The sequence below is a fragment of the Seriola aureovittata genome, chromosome 10, assembly GCF_021018895.1.
Source record: "Seriola aureovittata isolate HTS-2021-v1 ecotype China chromosome 10, ASM2101889v1, whole genome shotgun sequence".
NCBI classification, from domain to species: domain Eukaryota; kingdom Metazoa; phylum Chordata; class Actinopteri; order Carangiformes; family Carangidae; genus Seriola; species Seriola aureovittata.
Window position 1 is genome coordinate 24,525,923 of NC_079373.1, and position 24,383 is coordinate 24,550,305.

The following is a 24,383-nucleotide window of genomic DNA, read 5'->3' on the forward strand; positions in this document are numbered from 1 at the left end:
TAATCATTTCACACATTTGACTGTTGGCTGCTTACAGCCTGCAAATCTAGGAACTTTTTTGCAGTCTTCTATTAATGTATTGAAAAAGAAATTACTCTTGTCCCCTTTCTCTGCAGGAAGAGCAGATGTGCTAGCCCCCATAATGAATGACAAACCAGTTTTGGGAGCCAACACAGGACCAGCTTTGGGTCCAATTCCAAAACCATCTCAATGTCTCCCATAAATTCAGCCAAACCTGGAGTTTTTGGTTAAATTCTAGAGCTCAACACTGTGCATTGCTATTGCTATATAACCAAAGTTAGCTGTTTATTTAGCAGTCTAGAAGAAGCGTTGTGAGTTCAGCATCAAACTTCTTTCCTTTCCTTGTCAAGAGCTGTCTCCAGCTCTCGCTTTGCTTTCTATTTCTATTACTTCTTTTCTTCTACTGAAGTTAGCATGCTAACGAGCTAGCTCCTTCCCGGTCGGCCTGTCTCGTAACTTTCCGATACAGAATCACTGTAGCGTTCAGTCTGTCCTGAACGAAGAAACGCTTTTCAGAAGGCGCATTATAACCTCTTGTATTGTAAATGCAACAATAGCTGGAGCCCTAACGTTGCTAAGCTAACGTTGGCTATGGAGCAATAGCAAAACTTACAAATAGCTCCTTTAAGGGAAAGATGGCCTTTTTAACAAATGTGCACATTTTAAACCTCAGTACTGTGTGAAGACTCGTAGCTTCAATCTTACTGAAGTTGTATTTTCAGCACGTCTTGACACCGTTCTTCATGATGCACAGGTATCGCTCTCACCTTTTTTCTCTTGCATGGCAACCTAAACTTATCTCACCTCTCATTTTTATTTTTACATCGGTGAATACTCTTCAGCTTTACTGAAGAGGAATTACTCTGACTGGGTTGACATTTGTTTCATCCTTCTTACACATCTCCCACTCTCTGCCATTACTGGAAACTCAGAAAGCTGTAGATGTGTTTGTTTCAGAAGAGCATTGCACCCCTGCTGGTACACAACTGCCAATTTGCCACTAAATCCAACCCGATGGAGTGCAGGCTGACAGAGGCTGTTAATTTGCCTCATCATTAGGCTTGTTTATTCATGATTAATTAAATTGTTATCATTAAACATTATGTCATTATTAATAATTAATTGACAGTAAATTGCTACATTATATAGATATGTAGATACATACACTATTTAAGTCAATCAGAACGAGATAGTCTAGACTTGAAAACCCACATGACATGAACCGAGTGCACTGCAACCTGACAGTGCACAGCTCCAGTATGTGTGTAAAATGTCAGACTGTGACTGGTTGCTTCACACCAGGTGAGACTTTCACACATTTAACAAGGCAACAGGAAGATGGGTGTATGGAAAAACTAGGTTTCTCTCCTGAGAATGATGGAAGTTTCACGCCTTCCAGATCTAATTCTCATCTTCATCAGACTACCTAACAGTCCTGAGGTCCCATTCGTTAGTTCTTTTAATCTTTCTGTATACGATGCAAGCACTTTAAAGACTGCAAACTTTTTCTAATGCTTCATCGTGAATCATAACTTTGGCTCACATTTGGTTTAGAAGTGTAAATATGCACAGAAGAAGCTAATGAAAGTATAAATGAAAGCTTCCCTCCCCTTCTGCATTAGACTTTTCACTGTTAATTTTAGTCTTCAGCAACAGTTTCCCATCACCATCAATATTTTATTGTAATCCCTTGTCTTTTGTCAAACAGGGGTATAACAGTGTATCTCTATGTTATGTGTTATCATCTAATTATCATGTTTACAGAAAATAAATTCAGCTCACCCTGGTTGTGAGGTTATAGGGGTAAAAAGTGAAGTGAGATTTTCCTCCGTCTATACAAACCAATTTATTACTTTGATGGGAAAACCGCAGAAGTGTCCTTCAGTAAGACAGTGCCTATATTTCGCAGGCAGAGTGCTAGGTTCAGCAGTGTTGAAGTGTGTATATATATATATATATATATATATACAAACACGTACAGCTGATCAATACCACTTCTGACTTGTATACCATCACCACCACGCCATCACAGCCACTCTTGTCTTGTCTCCAAGTGTTGGAGTATGAAGTGCATTCGTCTTTCCCTTTTATGTTCTGGATCCGAAGACTAAGTGCTCCATCATAACGCAAGCGCTCTGCCATCCTCCTTTTTCATTGATGAAAAAGGTGAGAGAGTGCAGCAGCTCTCAGTCCCACCAGGTGCCACCCACCTCCCCACCTCCCCACCCTTTGCCACCCTCCCTCCATCCCTCCCTCATTGTCTTTAAGTGGTTTTAGACCCACTTGTGCCGTGCTTTCAGAGAAATATAGGTCTGACAGCAGAGGAAGGACAGCAGCCATGTCCTGTCCATCCTCAACTAACGCCGTGTCACCTCAAAGAGGTCGAGGAGACCACGGCGGTTTTTTTCGCTCATGTTGGTAAAACAGGGAAAAACTCAGTTCTGCTATTTCAACTTCTTTTGAGTTTTCTGGCTTTAAAGGAAACAATTGCAATTATCACATACAGTATATCTCTCTCAAGTACAGTATTTAAGATCTTTGGAAACATGGGTACCTTGTCTAGAGTATTTAGCTTTGAACAATATTAATATTAATTGTCAATATGTGACCTAAAAGTATTTGAACACCCCTGTTCACATACTTTCATGTTTTTGTTTTGTTTGGGGTTGTTTTTCATGGCTTGGGCCAGTGAAGAAAAAAGCTTAACCCAGTCTGGAGTAGAAGAATACCTTCCCATAATGCCCTTTGTTTTGGATTGAAATGTTCAGCATTAACACATGTGTGTAATATTTGGGTGTCCACATAATTTGGGCCATGTGATGTATGACCTTAGCTGATTTCTCCATAAATGCAGGAACATCTAGAGCTGTGATCCCTGTGGTTTCAATGACACCTTTACAAGGCTAATTGTTAATCATCACCTTTGTAATGTTCACATAGCTGGGGTGCCAGTTTATGAACATACCAGAGACATACTGTGCATGTGTAGGCTTTGGTTCTTTGAGCAACTGGATTGTTTGAATATGAGAGAAGTGAGTTGTATAAGTTTGACTGAACATTTTTTGACAAAAAAAAGTTTTTCCTCAAAACTGTATCAGACTTGAACCAGCAGATGGCGCGATGATCTAAATATTCACAATTTTTTCACTGGTGATCTCCTTTCCTTTAAAAAACCACATGGACACCCACATATTACACCCATATGTAGCTGCTTTAACATTACCCCCTCTTCTGGTTTCAGACGTTCCAACAGGTTTTGAAACTGCCTGCAGGATTTGCCCCCATCCCAGCCATAACAGCATTAGAGAGGTTGGTCTGATGTTGAGTCATAAGACCTGGATCACATCTGGTGTTCAGGTTCATCTCAAAGGTGTTGGAGTTGAGGTCAGGGTCGTCAAGTTCTTTTAAACCAAACGAGGAAAGACACTTTTTATTGGACAATTCCAGGACAGTACTGGTTTAAATGATCGTTGTCCACATACTTTTGACCAGATACATTATTTCAACCGGCTTCAAATTTTTAAGATTTTAAACAAAAAAAAAAAACTTTTCAGGTGTGTTTTCATTGTTTCATAATTGCCCATAAATAAATAAAGTGTACAGTATGTGTACCTGTTTGAAAAGTGTGTCTGTGTACTTATGACTGAAGCGAGTGGGACTGATCCTCTGCTGCCACCTAGTGGCCTACTGCAGTATTACCTCATTTTTATATATCAAGTTATACTGTATAAACTATGTTTTATCATTTCACCAGATTACAATAAATTCAACTACATCTTCTAATTTTTGTAACCTCGCCAAACAACAGACTCGTGTCCGATTAGTGTATAGAATGTGTAGGTCTAATGAATAGTATCTACCATAAAGTGAGCCATGATTTACACAAACTTTTTCTGTACTTTATCCTACCTTGCACTCCTGCCTGTGTGCATGTGCTCCCATGTATATTTATGGTGTATATGAACTACCTGGAGATGTAAGCCAAACACAGTCACGTCAGATCTATGGGCCTCTGCGGGGCTGCCGGGGAGCCGGGCTGCAGTTTGGTTTGGCCACGGCGCAGCAGGAGCCACCTCCCTCCCTGTCAGTCGTCATGTGGAGGAGACATTCATCTCTGTGGAGGCAACACGATTACAGCTCAATGAATACTGTCTCTCTGCGGCCCGATTCCTGCTGCTGAAAAATGCAGTTTTTCATATCCCGTGCTGCTTTTATGAAATAGTTTTTCAATGTAGACATGGCACTCTGGTTTAGTTTGGGACAAAAGAGATCTCTGACATGTCATGATGAGAAAATGTATGCTGATGTTATTGTCCTTTTGACTTTAGCTTAAATTAAATCACATTTTAATTATTTTCTCTCCATATAAAAGTGAAAACATTAGAAAAAGATATTAACTTAACTATTCAATTATTATTTAAATTATAACCACAAATCATAACTTTACTCTTCATATACTTGTTCATTTTTGCAAATCAATAAACTTTAAATATTTAATTAATTGTGTTAAGAATTGTATCTTCTGGTTCAATCACCAATACAGATTTAACAAATGGTCATTTTCATGAAGACAAGTGCAAAGCTAGCATGTAATTCCATATGATTCTTCACAATGCATTCCAGTTAAATTAGTCCAGTTAAAGTATTTTCTTAAACCAATTTTGTCCTAATAACCACATACAGTATTTAGACTGTGAGATAAACCTGAAATGTGAAAGAGCGACTGTTCCAGCAGCAGTAATGAATCATCTGTTCCCAGGCAGACTCATTACAGCAGGATCAGAGAGACCATACACTCCTAATCTTCTCCCCCCGTGCAGCTCCACCCTGCTGGGACTCTGACCTGACTGCAGGCTGATGACAACGGGCACATCCACACTGGCTCCTTTATCACTTCTGAACAGTGTGAGTCCTTTAAACCTTTAAGTACTGTCAGTAGAGGACAGGGACAGGAGCCACTAGGAGGCAAACTGTGACAGCGTGAATAATTTCATGGTCTAAAAATGAACATATAATTGACTTTAGATGCACGTCAAAGGAAAAAATATTTTCACTTTGTCCAAATTGCAGCTCTGTATTTGGATGTTCTTGACAACAGCTCCTCCGATCGACTTCAAGAAAGCGTCAAATATTGCTTTTCTACACGTTTGTCAGACATCTGAGTTCATTTCTTTGTTCACGTGAAGTAACGCGTCGAAAAGCGATGTTTGAAGCTTTTCATCAAAGAAACTGAACATCCGACACTGCACTTCCTTGGGTCCAAGTTTGAAGTGAATCAGATGAGTGGTTTCAAGATCGGACTCGAGGCCTTCTCTGTCACAGTAATCCAAAGTGTTACCAGACTTCTTAAGCCACTCTGTTCCACTGTTTTAAGAAAACAAGGATTAAATTAAGTCTATCATCAAGCATGTCCAGCTCCAGTGGTCCAGTCCAACAGATGGTGACGACACAACAGAAACGGACAAAAACAAGATGGCTGGCAGGTTAAACTGTAGACTTTTGTCACTTTTTATATGAACTAGCCTATTGTATATTTGCATTTCTGTCACAGACGCAGGAGACCTTTAACATTAAGCAGAGAAGCAGAATATGACACCAAGTCAAGACAATATTTCATTATCATCATGAAAAACATGACATAAACAGCATTTATGATCAATTTAAATGTATAAACTGAAATAAACTTTCTTGTTGTTGTAGTGGATGAAAGAATTAAAGGTTTTACCAACAGAAATATCTTGCCTTCGTTACATCAAATAGAAAACTGTTTATAGTATATTTTGGATCATTCCATATGTGTAGATTCTGTATATCTATATATATTTCATATCTGTAAATAAACATGAATCACATTTCATGTCTGGACTAGAATAAGATAAATAAATAAATAAATAAATAAAGTTTGTTTAATCTAAACAATGATTAGCTGTCCGAACATGCAGTTATTAATATTTCTGTTTTTTTCGGATCTCAAACATGACACAGCATCAACAAAAACAAAAAGCTAAATGTAAACATTGCAGGGATGAGTATCATCACACTGTTGTGATTTTATGCGCCAAAGGGTTAAATCGTGGATATATGAAGTGCTTTCAGGAAGATTTAAAAATATCAAGATATATTGTGTATCGTGACTTAGCCTAAAAATATCGTGACATAACATATATATTATATTTCCCTTTAAGACATAAACATTAAATTAATCATCCATGTTCCACTGTCACAGAGACCTTCAGTGGTAAGATCTTCACTGGGAGTTTATGCAGAGTTTCAATGTATGGAAACAACTTCTCAGTGAAAGTGTGTGTGAAGGTGTGTATGTGTGTGTTCGTATCCGGATCAGAGAAAGACAGCTTTCCTCTGTCCCAGTCCAGTTTCACTCTGATCCTCTTGAACTTCTGCTGCACTGGGAGATCAGTGACCGGAGCTGAGGGTGACCATGCTGAGTATTTACCTCCGCAGAACCATATTATCCATAATCCAGACAGTATGTCTCCCTTCCTACGGACAGACTCTGCTAACACGCCCAGGCAGTCTGTACTGTCTCCAACCTCCACATCCCAGCTGTGAGTCCCTGAGACGAAGCCCTCAGAGCCCAGGACGGACGAGTGAGTATCAAACCTCTCTGGATTGTCGGGAAGCTGCTGTTTCTGTCCTCGTCTCACACGGGACAGATCTTCAGACAGACTGAGTCCTGGTTGAGCAGTGTTTGGATCCAGAACCACAGGCGTGTAAGAGACCATAGTATCCTTCATCTTGTTCCAGATGTTGAAGGTCAGGTTGCCCAGGTGTTTGGCCTCGTCTATCAGAACCCCTGAGACCAGCTCTGGATCATCCAGCAGGGAGAACCGCCAGACTCTTTCCTCTGCAGCCTCGTAGTTCTGCAGGAATGAGACGTCCTCGGCTCTGAGCTCTTCCTCCGTGGCTCTGACTGTGTCTGAAAGAGCTGCTATCTCTCTGCTCAGAGCCTCCATCTTACCCATCACCATCCGACTCTTCTGCTTCTCTTCCTCTCTCACTGCAGCCATCCTGACCTTCTCTTCCTCCTCTAGAAACTGGTGAAGCTTTTTAAACTGCTCCTTAATCTGCCTCTCTATGTCTTGGGCCTGGAACTTAATGTGTTCTGCTGTTTGATCAAACTTCCTTTTAATTTGTCTAAAAACTCTTAACTTTTCCTTCAAGGGCTCCAGAGTTTCCTGAAGTTCCATCCTGTATTCATCTGCAACTTCATCGACGGGTTTGACTGACTGCTGATGGTCAAGACAGAGAAGTTTGAATGTCTGTGAAGATTTCTGCTCTCTCTCCTGTAAGACGGCCTTTGGAGCTCGTCTCTTACAAACTGGACAGTGTCGTGTCAGTTTCTCTCTCCACCAGCTCTTCAGACAGTCTTTACAGAAGCTGTGGCTGCAGGGCAGAAGAACAGGATCTATGAAGATGTCACAACAGAGCAGACAGCAGAGACCCTCCTCTGGCCTGAAATTCATTTCGTCTCCGAGAGAAACTGAAAACACAGCAGACAAAAAGTACAGTCAGTCATGGCTTAACTTCACTGACATTTACTTTCACTTTGAGCCCGGTTCTTTGTCAAACTCACCTTCAGTGTGTCAGCAGGTTGAAGCAGCAGTGCTGTAGTTTCCCACTCTTCTCTTCTGCAGCTGGACTCACAGAGGAAGTTGTTAGTTTGGTCTGAAAGTGAATCTGATCATCTGTTTTAAAGTCTGTGTATCTCTCTTTTGTGAGGAGGAACAACAAACAGTTTCCTGGTTTGTGTCAGGTGAGTCAGGTGAGGGGCGGCGCTTGCTGTTACTTCACCTGTGACACAGGGCGAGTTGCATTCCAAAGTTTTGATTCATTAATAGAAATGCTGAGTGAGTGTGCAGCAGAATATTGAATAGCTGGGTTCAAATGTAGTTCCCAGCTCCATTTTCTTTTCTTACGTACAGTGGCTCTAATACGCCATCATACAGCTAACAGGTAACAGGCTGAATGTTTTCACTTGGCAATGTGACAAAAAAAAACCTTGATTCATTTCTTTACATCTGTCAATGTTACAGTGTTAATGCATCTCACTTTTTTCTGCACATTAATGGACAGAGATGTTAACAGACCTGACAAAACACAGTTAAAGCGAACCTGATGTGTACCATATATTATAGCATGTCCACAGGCAAGGTCAGTCCAACCATCACATCAGTCATGTCAGTGTTGTGTGATGACTGTGTTTGCTTGTTGTTAATTGTTGGCTGATTCCTGCCTGCATAAACATCATTATTCTGCAGGGGTTGTTCCTCATTCGACTATTCATGAGTGAAGCAGCTGGCAGGGCCAACATGACGCTTCTCTACTGACAGATGACTCACTGTGCTAATGTATGTGCACACGTCTGTGTGTGCGCTTTAGTTTTTATAAGTATAATTTAAAAAGAGAATGTATTATGGTCATTTTAGAGAAATTGAATTGTAGATGTTTATGTATTTGTTATTGATGCACCAATTTCTCACAGCATTGGTTGTTTATTTGGCTTAGCAGTTTGTCTGAAAACAGTATTTTCATTGGTTTATATTTTGTTTATTCAGTTCTAACATTTAGTCTATTATTATCAGATCAGCTTTTTATAGTTAATGCCACATACACACTTAGGAATTACAGATCCTTGTTCTGATAAAGGTCAGGCATAACTAGCAATGCAGTTAGCATTGCTAACTGTCCAACAAAGCTACTGCTGGTAGCTAGCTAGTGGTAGTTTGATGATTCTGACAAAACACTGAAGTTATGTACAATTAAGTCTTGCAAAACAGATGCAACTCAAAAAAACAGCTGACACTCAAAGAGTAGCTATAATACTTTTTGTGAAAATAGGGAATAGGGAAATGCTATCTAGCGCCACTAGCATGCAAAGCAGTGTTGCTTGAGAACTTGATGCCAATCGGTCAGTAACATTAATGTCGCTAATTTAAAAAAAATTTAATTTGGCTAACTTTACACTTACTTTGGCACAAAGACAGCAGCTGACATGCCTGTTTGCTTTGTCAGTTACAGTTTGCAAGACCAAGCATTATGAATCACTGTAACGTTAGAGCAGACTTCATCAGCGTCCTATTCAGGGTAGCCAAAGCCAGTTTTTTTGCTCTCGCCAATTTCAGTCTGAACGTACAGACTATACCTACAAACCACCCCAATGTATGATGGAGCTTAAAGGGAATCCCAGGGTCCCTGTTCCAGGGAGTTTGGACACTGGTCCATAGGGGTCACTCTTACTCTGCCCACTCACCTGGAACCAATTTTCTCGGACGACCCTGCAGGAGCTGTTTCAACACAGCTCCCAGAGTCACGTAAAACCCAATCACAGTAACATGTGAGTGGAATTTTATTGAACCAGCCCCAGTTAAAGATTAAATGGCTCTACAGTTGGCATACTTTCGTAAATCTTAAAATCTAGTCTGGTGCAGATGGGGCCTCAAGTTATACGCTGACGAACCTGCAGAGCCTCTCTCACAGATCCAGGACTCTCTGCAGAACACAGTGTAAGGGAGGGGGGATGAGGAGAGAAGAAGACAGAGAAAAAGGGTGTTTGACTCAGATAAATGTCTCCATCACAGAGGACTGACAATGAAATCCCATTTAAAGGGTCCAGAGTCAGTTTAGTTTAGTTCCATCAGTTTAGTCTGATTATGAATCCACTTCAACTGCAGCTGGAGAAACAGGCTGCATCTCCAGAAAGGCAAAAGGAAACAGCAGAACGCCTCGAAGTTGCTTAAACAAAGTATGCGACAGTGCATTACGACTTGATGAGAATCCTTTTATTCTCTTGTGGGAGAAGAGCAGCAGTACAGGGGAAGTGTTACTGGCAATCCAGCACACATTACTACACTGTCGTGGTTTGGTCAACCAGGCCATTTTCCTTGCCTGAACTGGCGGAGACACGCCCACACAGATTGCAAATACATTTTTTTTTCTTTTTATAAATGCAAATCATTTTCAGCCTCCAGAGTTTCGAAACATTGAGTGACATGGATTAAATGTAGGAATCCCTTGAACGCCCTTGAGAGTAAATTGAAGCTCCCAACACAGATCTGGTTGTTTCCCAATTCTTCACATAGGTTTATTTTAAATTTACTATGTTGCTCTATTCCGCACACAACATCTATTGCATCTCTGTCTGTCCTGGAAAGTTGGGATATTGAACTACATAAATATAATTGATTGAACTTGAGCTGCGTGTCCCTGTATGAATTTTCCCTTCGTTGAAAAGCACCAATGGATCCTCCACTCTTACCAAACTGTCAGCACGTCTTTTAAAGGGAATGAGAGGTGCCATCTTTCCAGCCTCTGGCCATACCCATTATTAAAGTCTGATAATAGATTTTTCCACATTCACCTTTTTGTTTCCAATGTTTAATGTAGGTGCCTGATGCTCCTGCAACCACAAACCAGACTTTGTACCTTGTAACTTCCAAACATTTTCGGCCCCGGCGTCTGTTAGATCTTTCATTCTTTATTTTTGTTTTTGTTTGCTATAAACCAAAGACAAACTTGTGTAGCATGTGCAACAACAGCCATGAAAGCACCACCTACACGGGGTCAAACTCAGAAACTCAGAGAAGGAAGAAAACATTTCAGAACCAACCACACTGTCTGACTGATATGTGGGACGTATTTCCCGTCAGTGCCTGGCAACCAGTTCCAAAATGAGGCTGTCACACAGTGAATAGTTTAGAGATGCTATAGCTAGCATTGGTCTCTGGCTGCTGAAGAGTGGCAGCCTGCAGTGATGTCAGTCAAACCTCATGTAGAGCAGAGACATGACATCAGTGATTAGGTAATAGTCTGTTAGATTCTCCATTGGTTACGCTGGATTGGACTACATTTACCAAGGGACCCAGCCTGCAGTTTTCCCACAGTAACACTGCTAACACTTGACCTGTGTATGTGTGGCACGCGCACACACACACACACACAGAACACGAACAATATACTGTTTACACAAAAAAACACATACGATGGACATAAATACACTCCAAGCAAAAGACACACTCACCCTGACACACACACACTCATGATCCACATCTCTGGTAACTGGACACCTGCTCTCTCCTGCTCTGACTGACAGGCAGCAGCAGACAGTCCAGATCCAGTCCCAGCTCTTCCTAATTGGATTTGTGAGGCATCCTGCCGCAGGCCTCTAATAGCCTCTTGTAAGCCGCCTCGGGCCTGTAGTGCACCACTTCCTCCCTGCGCTGAGAATAAGGGACCTTCTGAAAGGCATTTTTGGCTGCACACCCTGACTCCTCAGAGCTATTAGGCACTTGTAGATTTTTAGGAGCTTTGACAACAAGGTCAGAACAACAGGACATATATGATAGAGAGAGAGAGAGAGAAAAAAAACAGGGAACAAAAAGTGGGTGCAAGGTTGTAGCATTAGAAAAGCTGGAGCCAACTGATGTTGGTTTTTGAATTTTGGAGCTGTACCACAGTCACTCCGGGACGTTTCCTCAACTGCACCAGCCTGTGTTTGACATTCAAACCCAAGACAGGAAATTAGGAATAAAAAGAAAAAATTTAAAGTGCACTGCACTCAATTCGAATAAATGCAACACCCCTGAAAGTTATAGTACATAATAGGAATTCTTGAATATGCAGTGATTCTTGTTCCATCACAATATATTTTTAGAGTACTCTATCATATATGCAGTATAATCTGTAATTTGTAAGAAAAACATTTTGACCTGGTCTCTGGAATAACAAAAAGAAATGTTTCATATTAATAATAAAATATGAAGCATAGTTAGTTTAAGCACTGAAGTTGAGCGTCCAGCCGCGTAACTAGTAATGTCCAATCAGATTCGTTCAGGTGTACATGACGGACATTATCACCTGACACTTCCTAACTGTAAGGATCGTGCTCATGCCGTTTGGTGTTGCTGATTTAATGAAGATTCATGGTCATGTACTCGGGGGGATTAGCTCTTTCAGCAGAATCCACATCGCTGCTTGGATTCATTGAGAGCTCCTTCAAACCAGAAAAGACTTTTCCGTCAAATCCAACTGTAAAACCATTCACTATGAAAGCTCACTTTCTTTAATTCAAGTGTCTCTGACTGGAGTCTAATTATTGTCAACTAAAACTGCCTGTTTGATGCAGAGGGTGCACATGAAAGTTCTGCAAGTAGACCAGCATTTAAGCAGCATAAATATCTAAAGGATTAAACATCGATGATAGTAGAAATCCTGATATGTTTATGTGACGTCTGTCTGTGTCCAGTGTGTGATCAGACACACTACTGCACCAGGTGAGACGTCACCACTGTAACATTACAGTGTCATTATTGAAAAAACAAACATCTCTTAATACATCCTGAGGCCTGTGAACGTTGATCTGACAACAGTTAATTATGTGACCTTTGCTCACTGACTGATTTAAGTAACATGCGTGGAGTCTCTCACTCCCGCAGCACATCAGACACTGCAGAGATTTAAACTCATGAGGTTTCTGGACTTTCACTCGGGGTTCAATTCCACTTCCAGAGCTGGAAATATTATAAGACAAGGAGATCTCATCCCATCCAAGAGGGCACAGATAAGGACAAAGGCATTTTCAATTTTAATTATTAAAGAATGGGACAGTACGGTGGTCATTGGAGAAAGACAGTTTCTATATATTTCAATAGAGTAGTTTCAAGTCTCGCTCAAGTACGAGGATTTCATCGGAAAGTCTTTGTGTCTCTGAGCTGGACATTTTCCTTCCAGGCCTTTTTTCTTTTACAGAGCTGAGACCAATTTTCTTTAATGCATTTTAACAGACCTTTAATAAAATTACAAAAGGTGGAGCAACTTGGTACAACTCGATCTTCAATATTGTAAATATATCAAAAAGAAGAAAAAACAACAGAGCGATCATTAGTGACTAAAAGCAGGAACTTGCATGTGAGCCGTACAACAGTGAGGTCAGTATTAATGTGCTCTGAAACATGCCAAAACATGAACAAAAACATGAAGTTCTTTGTTTTATAATGCAGCCAAACTGTGAGTCATATGCTTAATAATTTAACACGCAAGGTCTGCCTGCTGCTGTCGTATTTATATTTTACTGCTGCAGGATTTCATCAGGTCAAAACTGATCACGGTTCCTTTTTTTAAAGTCTAAAGTCAGATCAGCTCGCACAGAGGACGACATCATTTCTGACTCCGCTCTCAATTTCAGTCTGTTTTATTGACGTGAATCAATAATAGTAAAACAGACATCTACGTTTGAACAATACATGAATCCTCAGTTCATGAAGTTTGCCGTCGCCACAGTCTGACAGGAGCGTCTTATATTAAATGACCTCTGAAGAAACTCCAGGGAGAGGGCTCATGACAAATAACTGTGCTTGTAGAAAAAAAAGAAAAGAAAAAAAAGAAAAGAGGATGGAGCGGTGGTGAGTTGGTCCAACCGTTCCAGAGCAGCAGAAGAAGAAGAAGAAGTAGAACATCAGTGTTGAGTGATTAGAATAACAACAGTGGGCAGACAGCAAGTGTAGATCTCTGCTGTGGAACATACGTGACCGCCGTCTCCATTTTTCAGTCGCCGGCCGACAGAACGTTTGATCTGGCTCTATTTCTTCATGTCAACAGCCGTGTGTGTGTGTGTGTGTGTGTGTGTGTGTGTGTGTGTGTGTGTGTGTTGCACAGACACACACAGGCCTGTCCTCCCCTGCGTGAGGTAGTGCGGGAAGTAGGGAGGCAGGGGAGGGAAGCTCTTATATTAATGGCTGCGGTTAACCTGGAAGGGTCAAACCCATTGGAGCTGTTGATGGATCTGGTCTGCAGGAGCTCTCTCTCTCTCTCTCTCTCTCTCTATCTGTATCAACACACTAGCACTTGTCCACATGTGTGCAGGCCTAAGTTGCATGACCATCAGTCTGTGGTTGTCCAGAGATGAAGATGATGAGGAGGGGAGGGCAGCGGGGGCACAGAGATGGTGGAAAAAAAAAAAGAAAAAAAAGATGATTGATATAAAAGAGCAAATTGTAGTTTTAGTTACAGGCATGTTTATCAGAGGCAGGGGGGATGAGGTAAACCTCAGTGGGTGGAGCCTCTTTACAACAGTGTTTCAAGATAGTGAGGAAAGATATCTGCAAACAAAAATAAGTTTTATCTCATCAACATGAAAAACGTCATCAAAAACAATTAGCCGTTAAGTAATAATAAAGTGTTGGATGAATGAAAGCTCATTCCCTCACACACATTCCCACTGAGAGCTTCTGAGGTGCTACAACAGCGTTTACTGCTTTGGCCTTTGCTTCTCAGAGACAACAATCATCAACCTGGGCGTCATGTTTGATGTTCAGCTCTCCTTCTCTGACCGCGTTGCATCCGTCTCGTGCCGCTTTGCTCTGTACCACATCAGAAGGATCAGGCCCTTCCTGACTCAGCACGCCGCCCAGCTCTTGGCCCAGGCCTTGGCTGTCTCTTGCCTCGACTCCTGGACCAGATCAGCCCCTAAAAGGACGCATCTCACTCCGCTACTCATCGGCCTCCACTGGCTACCTGTGGCATACAGGAGGTGTTTGAATGAAGGACAGATGCTGATGGCTTCCAGTGAGGAATGTTTCCTTCGGCAAAACGTCGGCAAAAGTCGAAATGAATTTCAGACATTGCCAGTGTTCTCTGACGTGTTGAGCCCACCCAAGATGTTTGCAGTTATAAACACACGATGTGGGCTGATTATTCATCAAGGTGGTTTGTGACGCATTGCAATTAAAAATGTGAGGCAGAGCAGTAACAATAGTTTTACTACAATGCAGCAATAGACTGCAAACAAACTGCTACTTGCACACATTTTTAAGTTTTCTTTTGGTACATCATGCCACTGGATTTAGCACCACAAAAATATATGAACTGTTATCTTACTTGATAACAAATCTCAGTCTAAACACTCCCCTATAGTCACTTGGCTTATCGCTGGCTGTATGAGGAAAAAAAAAAGCTTCTCAGAGATGTGAAAAACTGCTAAATGTAGCAACAACCTCTACCTACTGAAATGATCTCATGAAATTATGAATGTCTTGTGTAACTAAAAGTATCATCACGGAATATAAACAAACCTAGAAGATATAGAACATGACAGTGAACAAATTAAATTATAGATAGAGGAGCGGTAGAGTTAAAAAGATGGGTAGGATGGCAGCAGGAGGTCAAGTAATATCCTCAGGAGTCACCTGATGGATGAGCATTAAAATATTTTTAGCTTTTAGTGCCAAAATAAAAAGAGGGAAACTGTTCAGCAACAGGTTTCTATGCTTTCTAATAATATAATTATTGGTTAAATGTGAAGGGTTTGAACATATGTCTTTATATCTTATCAACAGTAACTATTGAATACACAACCTCTCACCAACAACTTAAGCTGCAACTAGGAAGTCAAGAGTAAATGTGTAAAACTATGATCAATCAGTAGTATCATATATAACCATGCTGCAGTGAACATACAGTTTGCCTTAGTTTAATGCCCAGAATGAGAAACCACCTCACTGCAACACGAGGGAACACATCCAACTCTGTTTCCATGGACACTTCAGGATCAAAGCCCGTGTGTTATGATGCGTGCAGATAACATACTTGGGTTTGTGCTTTTGAATAGCAGCAACCAGGAAGTACCCGAAGGAAACAAACTTGTTTCCAAACCAAAGCATCTGACACAAGTTACGGCCCTAATTGAATCAAGCCCACCGTTCCTATAGACAGGGTTTCCCTAAGATGCTATCCACGGCTGTGACTGTGATCTCAGAGCAAAACAAAAGGATGACATCAGCGGGGGAAACAGAGGAGAGGGGGGGGGGAGAGAGAGAGAGAGAGAGAGAGAGAGAGAGAGAGAGAGAGAGAGAGAGAGAGAGAGAGGGGAAGATATGCTCCCAATTACACGACAGCGTCTTAGATTAAAGAGCGAGGGGCTGCGTTTTAGGGGAAGCATGAAGTGCTGGGGCCGCATGGAAACGGCTACTATTGATGAATGGAGAGATTAACTGTGTTTTAATGAGATGAGATGACTGGCTCCACACTGCAAGGGTCAGGTCTAATTTTGAAGTAGAGAAGAGTTTAAAGGACAAGGTTCAATATACTATTGTCTGTTTATATCAAAGAGCTCAATTGTTGTCCAGAAAGTAATAGAAACACGTCACTGAGCGACACTGTTGCACTGGGTGACATGTTCTTTCATTTCCAGGACTGCAGTTTATTTTGAATCAATCACACATGCACCAACCCTGATGTAAATATAGTCTCCAACAAATGCATTATTTACTCCTGTTTGGGTGACATTTGCTAAAAACTACAATGTTGTTTGTGGAAATTACAGAGCCTTTTTAAAAAAAAATAAGAATTTAGTCTTCAGTGGGAACCAGTGGGTTTGAGTTTGAGAAGGTGTGTGGAGAAGTCAGAGTACTGAGAGACGGGTGAACACAGTTTGTTATGGGTTTCTTCGGGGGATCTGTTGACAGTGAGGAATGGAAAGGAAAAGGAAAGGTATGATTTTAATTGTCTTAAAAGGATACAGCTACATATATATATATAATGTACATATGCACCAACAGTGCATTAGTCTGCATTTCAGTATTTTCCAACTTCCCTCAGCCCGTCTCTGGCACTCAGCCCTGAGCTCGTTAGCTCCTGCTGACTTCATTAATTACTGCCTCACCTCCGTCCACACTCGTGTCTTTCAGGGAATTCAGTGTTTTTGCTGAACATTTTAATGTCACAGTGAAGTTGACCTTTGACCTTTCGGATACAAAGTGTCATCACTTCATTTTATCCTATTAGACACTGGCGTTAAATTGTGTCATAATTAGCCAGTGAATTCTTGAGTTGGGGCCTGTTTTGCGAGCTCACGGTGACTTTGACCTTTGACCATCAAATTGTAGTCAGTTCAATCTATTACATCCATGCGTTCCTGAGATATCACGTTCACAAGAATGGGATATACGTGAGGTCGCGGTGACCTTGACCTTTGACCTTTGACCACCAAGACCTAACCAGTTCATCCTTGAGTCCAAGTGAACGTTTTGTCCCTCAAGACGCTCCTGAGATATCGTGATCAGGAGAATGGGACGGTCGGACGGACGATCTGAAAACATAATTCCTCCGGTCACGACCGCCGCCGCCGTGGAGGCATAAAAAAAATAATCCTCCTCAAACAGCTGGAAACTTTAGTAAACATAACTCAAGCAGAAGTAAACAGTGCACTGGGACTATTTTCAGCAGCGGACTCATAAACATTTTGCGCAGCAGCAGAAAAGTACACGTGAGATTTACTCAAGAAAAACCACATTGATCATAATGACGAGTGCAAAGACGCAGCTCACTGATGTTGAACAGTTTTCGGGCAACAATGGAGCGAAGAGGAATAAGTAATATCCGACTTGTTAACATGATCTTTTTGTGCGATTTGTTAACAATAATAAAAAAACATGGAATCAGTCGTACCCTTTAATCTTTAAGAAAAGGTTCAGTTACACTGGAATCAAGTGACACTCATTTATTATGCTTTCACCAGATAAATTTATAACACAAACACAAATATTAAAATCTGCCTCCCCCAGCCTGCGTCATGTACCTGTGATACAGTCCAGAGGCAGGCGACAGAGATTACAGAGCTTTGCTGCAAAGCACACAGACACGTTAGTACGTCAAGTCAAGTTCGTCTCCCCGCTGCTCGTCCTCAGTCCTGAGCTGGAGCGAGGGAGGAAGACGACAGGCGCAGGTAAAGAAAGCTTTTTTTTTTTTCTTTTTTTTTCACAGTGCTTAGAAATGTGGTAGTGGTTTAGGACCCCCCTCCCTCAGGATCCACATTTACCCATTAACGGGACTTCTTGCTTTCACTTCTTTCTGTCTCGATAAAGAGGAAGCACTGAGGACAACAACAAAGAAAGCTTATTCACATCACAGCTCTCACGTCCGCGGGTCTCGAGGGGTTCATCACCCGCCTGGTCCGACCAGAAAGGACAACAATCATCTGTGGGCTGTAAAACTCTGCGACGGACATAACCCTGAAGGTCTGAGTGATATGAACGTATTGCTTCTGTTAAGCTACATGAAGGTGAAGACTGTCTCCACCTTTCAAAACTTGATTGTCTCAGTATTTTAATGATAACACCAGGCTGCCGCTCAGAACAGGAACACAGCTGATTATCTGTCACACAACGTTATGGCTGTTTCAGTTTTTTGTTACTAGCTTGAGGTTAATGACTAAGAATATGCAGAGAACCACAAACCCTGACACATTTTCCACCTCTGTTCTTGACTCAGCAGATAAAATTTTGGTTATGAGTTATATATGATGCAGATCTAAATAGCAGGGCAGTATGACTGTGAAATTGGCCAACAACAAATAAGTGACATCTAGTCTGTAGATGACAGATTTATACTGTGAGTGACTCTGAGCTTTTTTTCTGAATATGATTTCAGACTCTCTGTGCAACCCCCACTTTTTCTAAAAACTTCTTTTTCCATACATTATCCAGACTTTCCAGACATGCACAGGAACCCTGATCACATGGCCCAGGAGATGTTGGCAGTGTGCTCCTTGGCTTTCATGCGCAGCACGGCGATGCTGGACGAGCGCCTCTCAAACTCGGGCTTGGTCTCGAAGGCGTGGTGACCGTTGGCGGCCGGCGTGAGGAGAGAGTCTGCGCTGAAGAAATTGTTAAGGGAGACGTGCCCGAACTGGTTCTGCTGATTAGGAAAGCCCACGTAGCCGTGGTCAGCTGCGCCGGCGGCCGAGCGGGGGGAGTGCGAGTAGGAAGTGACGCAGGGCGGGGAGCCTCGGGGCAGCATGCAGGAGGAGACCACAGAGCCACCAGAAGCCGGACTCGGCCACAGGTTGTTGGAGATCTGTTGGATAAAGACAGCGTTAGATACTTAGATTGATTTTCATAACACAAAGATCCACTGGAACAAATACCCCAAAAATATATATATTATTAATCTACTTACAATAGATCTTTTTTTTTTTAGAGAAGCAGCATGTAAAAGTAGATGGATGGATGGATAAATAAAGACCTACAATTTCCACTCAGTGATGAAGATCATGATATACAGTCAAAAGCTTTAAAGAAAAAAAAAAAAAAAAAAAAAGCCAGTAAGCAGACCTGTTGAGTTGATATTATTTTGTCACACTGTATAAAAGTAGTTTATAGAAATGTTTGACTTCTGCAGACGGCACTGAAAATAAAAAACATACGTTTCTGAACTGAGTCTCTTTTATTGTCTGTGCATGTGGTTCTCTGCTGCGACCCCAGTGCACTGTTAGAAGCTACAGAGGAAAAGAATAAACAAAACATATCTACATAATTAAAAACAATATTGCTCTGGTTACTGAGCGTTGGTCAAAGATACACATAATGCATCAATTAAAATATAGTAATATTATGTTAAATGTTAAATTAAAAAGGGAAAAAATCAAATCTACACACACACGAATTTCCCCTAGGGGATAAATAAATTATCTATCTATCTATCACCCATATTATAAAATAAATATATAAATATATATACATATTTATATATGGACAAATGACAAATACTGGACAAATGAAACTATTCTCATGAGTTTTTACCCGTTTCACACATTGAGTAAATGAGAATACCGATAGAGGAAAGTGAGAAAATATGTTTTTAATCATTTTGAGTGAACGGTTAAAGGTTTTTTAAATGCACATGAATTTAAATAAATTCAAAGAAATTTCTAAAATTCATCAGAAGAGGGTCACGCAGCCGCCGTTAGCATTTCATCGACGGTCAGAGAGCACACAAGACAGTCAGTACAGAGCGTAGACATAAACCCATCTGGTGGACACACAGCACAGCACCACATGACTGATTCTTTAAGGCAGGAGCGTCGCTCCACAGAACAGCGTGTCCGTCTGTGACGTGAAGTACAGGCTCCGCTCTGACAGCTCCATCACATTAAAATGACTTCATTCACTCTGCGGAAGTTCATTTGGTCTCATTTGCCAAGATTTCACTCAAACTGAGAAGACGAGCCCACGTATGTGAGAGGCATGCAAATTCATTTGTTCAAAATCAAGTCACCGAAACATGAAACGACAGCTTCCTTCATTAACTGTTCCGTATATATATATATATATATATACATATATATATATATATATATATATATATATACACCTGCGGCGTTTTCAGAAAATTTAGAAAAGCTGCAGTTGTTCCTCAGCACAAGGTAAACACCTTTTGGCCAAAGTTTAATTTACAGAAAATGTGAACAAACAGCACAAGCCCACTGTGGTTTGCTGAAGAGTAAAAGTCCACTTTGACAGTTAGATAAACTTCCTTTGTAGCACAAAAATGTGGTTGTAGCATGAGAGTCAGCTTCAGCTTGGCCAATCCAACGTTTCCTAACCGTGCCTTCCTGACAACATGTGCCATCCATAAGCACAATTTCAATCTTTTGCCCCAAAGAGCAGCAAGAATGGCCAAAAAAAACAAACAAAAAAAAAACTCGACAGTTAACAAAAGGAAAACCAAACTCCTTAAAAACCCAAAAGAATGCAATCCATGTCCACTGTGTTTAGGGAGACAAAAACACTCACTGCCAACACAGTTACTTGTAGGGCGGTCCATTTAATGACAGTAATCTGGATCAGCTGGAAGAAAGGGCATGGGTATCCAGGGCTATCTATCAGAAACATGTGTGAGGAAAATAAGAGACAGTCCAACAGATTTTTGACCTGGTCTTGGGCCAGGGCATAGCAGAGCTGTGACTCCGACTTCTAATGTTTTTTTTTTTTCTCCTTCACAATTCCGCCTCTTTGAGATTCAACAAAACCGCTTTCTTTAAACTTTAAAATATGGACGCTCACTCCTCTGAGAAGTTGCTGCCTGTATATTTCCATCTCTGCAAAAAAAAAAAAAAAAAAACAACAACCATAGGCTCAACAACACTTGGAGGCCCTAATCTCAGTGTCTGATAGGGAACACCTACCCAGAGGACAAAGCTGACACTGCATCTCCTCTCACCTCATCTTGTACCTGACCTTTGTCCAAGCTTCAAGATAAATGTTCAGCCAACATGAAATCTGATATCAGGCCATTCATTCAGCCATGACACCTGGCAGCCTCTCTAATCAGTGTTCTGTAGATGGGGTTCATAATAAGTGATTAATTGTGCGGTAATAAAAGGGCGGCCAGTCTGTGCAATTTGTTGTGACTTAACATGAAATTAATATTTTAGAGGAAAGGGATCGAGATAACAGGCCGCTGTGAGCGCATTACGCATCCATTACGCGCCCTGTGCGTAATATGCTTTTGACAAACAGCCATAAATCCAGCTCAGATCTTCACAGTGGCAATTAAAAGCGTGACTCTTGTGGAAAACGTGGAGTAAAAACTTGCCTGTGTGTAGCTGTCGGTCCTCGGCAACACTGATAAATCGTAGGTGGCTGCAAAGTGAGTTTTGGCTTGTTGGATCTGCCCGTAGCGCTCTCTTTTCCTCCACTTTGCTCTTCTGTTCTGAAACCACACCTGGGTGGAAGAAAACAATGGAAAATAAAATAAAATGAAACAAAACTAAATCTTTTAAATTAATGTGACGCACGAAATATCACATGGCATTTGTCTCCAAAAGAAAAGTCAAGGAGATAATCTGTCGGAGGGAAAAAGTAATGAGTTCAATTAAGATTTGCGATAATATTTGGCGGTGTTTTCATTTGACTTTTTATTTATTTTTTTTTTTTTATTTATTGCTCTACATTTAAGTTGCATCCCTTCTTTTTTTTATTTAATGGTTTGCTCTCCCAAAAGTGAAACGTAAAGAAAATAAAGAGTCCGGTGATAAATTGTACCTGCACTCTGGCCTCTGTTAATTCCGTCCTCATGGCCAGCTGTTCCCTCACATAAACATCTGGATAGTGAGTTTTCTGAAACACTTTCTCCAGCTCCTCCAGCTGCGCGCTAGTGAAGGTTGTCCGGTGTCTCCTCTTCTTGCTGCTGGACACGTTGCTGTCGCATTTGTCCCCCATGTCGTCCAGATCTGTTTTCTCCTGCCCGGTCGTCACCGGAGAGGCCCGCAGAGTGCAACAACTGTCCATCGACCTCCCGAGGTCCGAGTGCAAAGTGTCGTCGTCTGTTTTTGGCACAACGTAACTGGCTGGAAGGAACAAGGAACAAATTAATAATACGATATTTTACACCGTGTATATTAGACTATAATATTGTAACTGTAACTTAAAGCGTAAAAATAAATCAGCAAGCTCCAAGTGTGGACTGAAGACTTGCTGCTGTTATTAAAAAATACAAATTATAAGTTAACTTTGATCCTTTAAGTGTTTTATATTAAACTAAACGTGAAAATCAAAAGCAAATATTTTAGATATTTTGAAAATGGCGAAAACATGAAATAATTATAAAAGAAATAACATCTAATGAGAATAATTGAACCCCACAAATGACGCGTCTGAAAACTTTTGGACAGAAAAAAAAAGAAACGAAACGATTGGATAGTGAATTTCCTTCAATGAAAGTTTTTCTTTTTCTCTTTAACTCGCACACAGATGCAGACCAGCTCCTCTAAAGCCGGTAGTGTTGATGCAACAAAAAAAAAAGAAAAGAAAAAAAGTCAGAGTTACACAACACAAGTTTTTACGCACCGTTTTGGTCTCCGCAGGGCGAGGAGCGATGTTCGCCGCTCTGAAGCCCGAAGGCCTGCACGCACTTCGGGGAGGACTTGGTGAAGTACTGCGCGCTGTCCAGGCTCTCCATGACCTGGTCCATGTAGTACTCGCTGGCCTTCATCGCTTGATTTTTCAAGGCAAACTTATCCTCCATGTACTCCATCCTCTCAACAACCCAGATCCCGCTCCGCTTTTTAATCAGATGTCACCATAAAGGCAGAAACGAATCGCTAATCGTCGCGCGCCGATTAGCGGAACGACGCGTCGCTGCGCAATAATTTGCCAATGGAGTTAATTTGCTCTGTCTTGAAGGCACAACGTTTTTATAGCCCCAAAGAGAACGAGATCCTGGAGGAGTCCCCCCCCCTCCACCCCCACCCTCCCCCCTCCTCTCTGAATATGAAACAGCACCCAACTCCTCCCACGCGCTGGAAACCAAACCGAGCAGCAGTTTGAAGTGATTCTAGACCCACAACGACTCTGAGAGGAAACAATCAAAAGTGACTGTAATTTACAACATGTTTAGACATTCAGAACGAGGCAATAATTTATCTGCAGCTACGAGTCGTGCCTGCAAATGGGATCTAATCAGAGTGTGTGGACACTGATCTCTGCAGCTCATTCATTTCGTTTTTAGGGCAGTTCAACCTGGATGGAGCCGGAATAAAGTGACCAGCAAAATGTTCTAAAATTCCATTTTAAGGTGTTTGGATAATAAAAATCTATTTACTTAATTTTATTTTATTGTTTATTTAATGAACTTTGCATCAAGGAAGCTGATTCATATTCTTGTATTTTTATTTATTTATAGATTTGTTAAACCTCACATTTTAAGCCTATATAAAGGCGTTATGTCACTAATTTTAAATTGGCAAAATTGTCCAGAAAAGCTCATAAATTTGGACTTTTAATAGGAAAAACTAAGTTCAATAAAAGCATGGCCTGCTTACAGAAATTATGTGTGGCGCATTTTAGATAACCCCATTGGCCTATTTAGAAAATAAGGCTCCACATTTTATTTCGTATTTTCATTTTTTTTTTAATTACATGAATCCTAAATTATACAATTTAGTCGTTATTAACACGTGCACGCGTGTTTCGAGAGTACATCGCAACAGGATCCAAACAGGATTTTAATTGAAGGAGTTTTTAAAGTCCTGACATTTTTACAAAGACAAAAAATATTGATTTTTCATGTGATATTCAGTTGCTTCACATTAAGATCTATTTTTCGATACATGCCCTAATCTATAATCAACATCTGAGTTCGGGAGCACGGAATAAAAAAGCTCACTTCCTTATTTTGAGTCGTTTAATGTAAATCTAATGTCAGCGCTGTTCGAAGCTTTGCCACATGTCATCCACACACTGCAGATTAGCAGACTGGGCTTTATGAAATTAAGCTGTTGGGTCAGGTCACTTTTTTTTTTTTTTTTTTAAAGAGAAAAGCACATGAGTGATTATTGCTTTTAATTTCACTTAGGACAAAAGTATAAAAGCCAAAAACCTGCTGTTTAATTACCCAACCTGCCTTTTGGTCACTGTTTCTCTGAACTTTGGCAAATTTAGTATAAATAAAATCAAATTAAGATTAATTTTTGATATTCAGAAGTCCTGTAAAAAATTAAAAAAAAAAAAGAAAAGAAAAGAAAAGAAAAAAGTATTGACCTTTTCGTGCTTGAATTAAAGACCAAACAT

The 24,383-nt window shown here is 40.8% G+C and overlaps 3 protein-coding genes across 3 annotated transcripts in view; all 3 read right to left on the reverse strand.

The window, feature by feature from the left end:
* Positions 1-5,429: 5,429 nt before the first annotated feature.
* Positions 5,430-8,039, reverse strand: LOC130176565 (E3 ubiquitin-protein ligase TRIM35-like). The gene is made up of 2 exons (XM_056387721.1): positions 7,616-8,039; positions 5,430-7,522 (listed from the first exon to the last, which is right to left on the reverse strand). The coding sequence occupies exon 2, from the start codon at positions 7,503-7,505 to the stop codon at positions 6,225-6,227; it is 1,281 nt and encodes a 426-aa protein (XP_056243696.1). The 5' UTR covers positions 7,506-7,522; positions 7,616-8,039; the 3' UTR covers positions 5,430-6,224.
* A 1,278-nt stretch (positions 8,040-9,317) lies between these two features.
* Positions 9,318-24,383, reverse strand: part of lrriq1 (leucine-rich repeats and IQ motif containing 1) — a 53,264-nt gene continuing 38,198 nt past the window's right edge. The window contains exon 27 of the transcript XR_008828912.1: positions 9,318-9,531. The gene's annotated coding sequence lies outside the window, so the exon portion shown is untranslated. The remainder of the gene's footprint in view (positions 9,532-24,383) is intronic.
* On the reverse strand, positions 17,490-23,016 carry alx1 (ALX homeobox 1). The gene is made up of 4 exons (XM_056387938.1): positions 22,662-23,016; positions 21,858-22,162; positions 21,409-21,537; positions 17,490-18,888 (listed from the first exon to the last, which is right to left on the reverse strand). Exons 1-4 carry the CDS (start codon positions 22,846-22,848, stop codon positions 18,547-18,549), a joined length of 963 nt encoding a protein of 320 aa, XP_056243913.1. The 5' UTR covers positions 22,849-23,016; the 3' UTR covers positions 17,490-18,546.